This window comes from Melampsora larici-populina (genome assembly GCF_000204055.1).
Source record: "Melampsora larici-populina 98AG31 unplaced genomic scaffold MELLAscaffold_325, whole genome shotgun sequence".
NCBI classification, from domain to species: Eukaryota; Fungi; Basidiomycota; class Pucciniomycetes; order Pucciniales; family Melampsoraceae; genus Melampsora; species Melampsora laricis-populina.
In genome coordinates, this window is record NW_006769067.1 from 4,830 (window position 1) to 8,929 (window position 4,100).

General features: G+C 42.0%; 1 protein-coding gene across 1 annotated transcript; it reads right to left on the minus strand.

Moving 5' to 3' along the window:
• Positions 1 to 1,811: 1,811 nt before the first annotated feature.
• Positions 1,812 to 2,342, minus strand: MELLADRAFT_70271 (uncharacterized protein; the record flags this gene model as incomplete). Its single annotated transcript, XM_007419652.1, has 1 exon — positions 1,812 to 2,342. The coding sequence occupies one exon, from the start codon at positions 2,340 to 2,342 to the stop codon at positions 1,812 to 1,814; it is 531 nt and encodes a 176-aa protein (XP_007419714.1).
• Between the last annotated feature and the right edge of the window lie 1,758 nt (positions 2,343 to 4,100).

The following is a 4,100-nucleotide window of genomic DNA, read 5'->3' on the forward strand; positions in this document are numbered from 1 at the left end:
GTTTTCCCGTTTTCGAGGGCGGCGGTCACACACCGATTTGTTAAAAACACGGCTGCACTGCAAGCAAAATACCAAAATTTGATGGGTAAAGCTGATTCCAGCATCATCGAACGGGCCCTGGTAGCTACAATGCGCATACCACGTTTGGAAACGCCATTCTCTTCAGGAGCATAGCCAGAAGTGAGATGAAGCGTGATTCCAAGCTCTCTGAGCTTGGGACCGAGTAGACTGTTAAGAAATTCACTTCCTCGGTCCAGAGTGAATTGTTTAAGGGAACACCCTGTTTGCCTTTCGGCTAAGGCAATGTATGCCATGAACACCTCGTAAACCTCTTCTTTTGATTTGTCTCGAAGTGGATAGATGTGGCGGAAGGCGGAGAAATCATCACAGAATAAAACAAAATAACTTTCATTGTTGATTCCAGTTGTTCTAATTATCCCACTCAAGTCAACATGTACATTGTCTAGGAAATTGTGGGCACGAGGCCGAGTTTTGTTATGAGGAAGCTTAGTATTCTTGGACAAGGAGCAAATTTCACAATTTAAATCTTCTTCGATGTAGTTAAACTCCTCCAAGCTCTCATGTTTCGCCATTAACTTGAGGTACTTTTGACTGACATGTCCTAAGCGCCGATGTTGAAGAGATGATGATACTTCAGTTATCGATGCCGAAGGTGAAGTAGAGTGTGAACCACTCACCGGTTGAAGAAGGATGAACATGAGATTATTATCGGATATGAAACCATTAAAAATTGCAAGATCATTTAAAACTAGGGAGAAGTTGGTGCTGTCGTGGAATAATTCTCGGACTCCGAGTTTCTTCAATAATCCGCCGGCAATCAAGTTTCGAGACAGTTCGGGAACATAAAGGGAATTCTTGAGTTCAAACGGTGTTTCGTCACCAGCTAAAAGTTTAGCTACACCACGACTATGAACCGCCAATGACATGTCGCCACCAGCCAATTTAAGGTGTTTGCTCGCGTCTTCAATCTTTATCATGGATGAAGGATTGAAGAACTTCTTATCCTTGAATAAGTGGTGAGTAGCTCCAGTGTTGTGCAAGGCCCAGTCTTTAGAAGAAGATAGAGCAGCTGATACTGAAGCATTAATGATAGAGTCTTCATCGAATTCAGACGGACACGCCAAAACGGACTTGAGATCGGATTCTTTCGAATTTTCATCATCAAATTCAACATTCAAAGACAGGAACGCCATGCTTGCTGAATCTGAGTTAACCCCTGAATCAAACACCCTCTTAACACCTTTGATGGAAGACTGAGTGCTATGAGCAGAAGAATTTGAATTGACAGAAGCACCCCCTGATTTTGCTCTAATCTTGGAGAGGAAGGCGAGTCTTTTGTCGGCGTTTTCAGGCTTAGACCAGCAGTTCTTCGCCAAATGAGGACCAACGCATTCATCCGGGGTACATTCATTTGCGGATTTCTTGGCTTGACGAACAGAAACTGAGTTCACTTCCCGGATGGCTGAGCACGTCCAGCCATGACGCTCTTTGTACTTTCGAAGATAAGTAGCAACGCCTTCTCTGGTGAGAGGAACTACCGTGTTGTGGATGTACTCTTTTGTTTTGACGGAAAGAGAAGGTATAGCGCCCAACAGCATCCTGGCCGATTGGATATCAGACAATTCACCTCTTAATCGGTAGAATTCTCGGACAAGATTTTCGAATTTATCGACGAAAACTGAAAGAGACTCCGTTTTCGAGATTTGACAGGCGTACAAAGTCCTCGTTACAGCTTCAAGTTTATCCTCTGAGACTCGGTTATGGTAGGTTATCAGATAGTTCCAACATTTTTAAGGATTGTAGATAATTTCACAAGCATCATGAGGATCCGTCAGATGATTTCGAGTTCTGACACTATTGGTGGTGTCCAAACAATGGAGAACGAAGGTGGTAAGATTAAACCTCGTTTTCTCGTGTTCTTGTTCAGACAAGCCAGGTTTACGGTAGTTCTCGAGTTTGAAATACTCGTGAAGTTCGAGTGAGCAAAATACTTCCATTAAGGACTGACTCCACTCGATGTAGTTTTCTTCGTTTAGATCATCTGAGACTTTATATTTGCTTAATGCATTGTTCATGATCTGAGAATACTTCTGAATTTGGTCACCGAAAACTCGGGATTCAACTTGTTCAGTCATGGTTGAGTTGGTAGGTTCTTTCAAGTTTGAAGGTCCTGAAAGATCGTCAATAGACAAAGGATTCGTAAGATCCTGTTTGACCGTTCCAAAGGAATCGGATGAACTTGAAGGGCTTGATCCTTCGGTGATAGTAGAATCGTCTTGAAGATTGTCAACGAGATTATTGTCGATTTCTTCAGAGTTCATACAAGCGATTAGGTACTGGTCGAAGAGATCGTATACACTCTCGCTACCATATAAAGTTCTCGACGAACTGATTCAAAAGAATCCTAAGGGTGACACTGCTTATTCGAGTCTGTAGTTCTAGTCAAGAAACAACCTGAGGGCACAAGTTTTCGCGTAAGACTACAGCTCTATGCTTGGTCAACGTCGAGAAAACTAGACAAACCTGCGAGCTCGAAGAAAAATGAGGAGCGCGCGTAAGATAAAATGAAACAAAGTAAAATGATATAAAATTGATTCTTTTCGACACCCTTTACTAACCTGAGGGCACAAGTTTTCGCGTAAGACTACAGCTCTATGCTTGGTCAACGTCGAGAAAACTAGACAAACCTACAGTCATCACAAGACAAGAATAAAGAGTGAAAAACAAGAAATGAGATCAGAAAGATAATGAGAAGTCTGATCTAGAAAGAGAAGTCACTACCTGCGAGCTCGAAGAAAAATGAGGAGCACACGTAAGATAAAATGAAACAAAGTAAAATGATATAAAATCTAATCCAGAGTGATGTATCAGTAAAAACGTAAAAGTGTTGATAATAGGATGGAGGGAAACTTACTGATTCTTTTTGACACGAAAAGAACCAGAAAAGAGGGACAAAGAGAATTCTACAACAGTAAGCTGATATCCCAAGAAAAACTTTTCAACCAACCCCTTGCTTCACAATTCCAGCTAACCCCTTTCGTCCATTCTTCCTACAATGTTGCCACACACACACGCCCCAACCTACTAACCCTGAATACAATACTGCCAATGACCAAATCAGGAAAATGATCTTTGAACACCTAAATAAGATACCATAACACTTAACCACCTTGTATCTTAACAGCTTTACGCCAATATCAGTCCTTTTTCTCTATCGACTGCCCAGTGGATGTCTCCATGTTCAAATTCATTTTACAAGATCATCCTAACCAGCCTTTTGTGGAATCTGTGGTAAAGGGTTTGAAGTCTGGTTTCTTGCCAATGTCTTTGATACCCTCGGATGACGTAGTTTTTGTGAAGAATCACCAGGTGGGCAATCAAGCACCGGAACTTCTTGAGAAAGCTTGTGAGTAGGAATTCAAAGCAAGACGTTACTCAGCGGGTTTCCACACCCTACTACCGGGCATGAAAGTTTCTCCGTTGTTATTAGTAGCAAAGAAGGGCTCGGCAAGATGAGAATGTGCACCAACATGAGTTATGGTAAACCCTCTCTAAACAATTACATTGATAAGGACAAGGGGTGTCTTTCGACTTGCTCATTTCTTCACCTGAGGAGTACAGATGCCTTGGCGCTTAGTCAACCATAAACGTGTACTGTATGGTTGGCTACATGCCGGAAACACCTTATCAGATGCTTTCAGGTGCTCCAGATGACACCTGTATCATCATTTTCACAAGTAAAAATTTCTATCACATTGTTAAACCCCTTCAACAAATCCACACACGCTAATTCAAGGCCCAAAGCCCATGGTAAGGCCTTTGTATATTGACTTGAAAATCTCAAGCACTCTAGGCGCATCAAATCATATCCATCTGGCTATTTACATACACAATACTGTGTGTAGCCAGATGCATCTGGGACCTTTGTTGGGAGGAGTAAGGTGCTTGTAGGTAGGTTAGTCATTAGGTTTACATAGGCATCAAAGCCTGAGAATGTGGATGGTTTGTTGTAGACATTCACAACAAGGAGTGTGAAGCCACTGGGGTATCTTATTGTACACACCCACTATGTCTCTGAA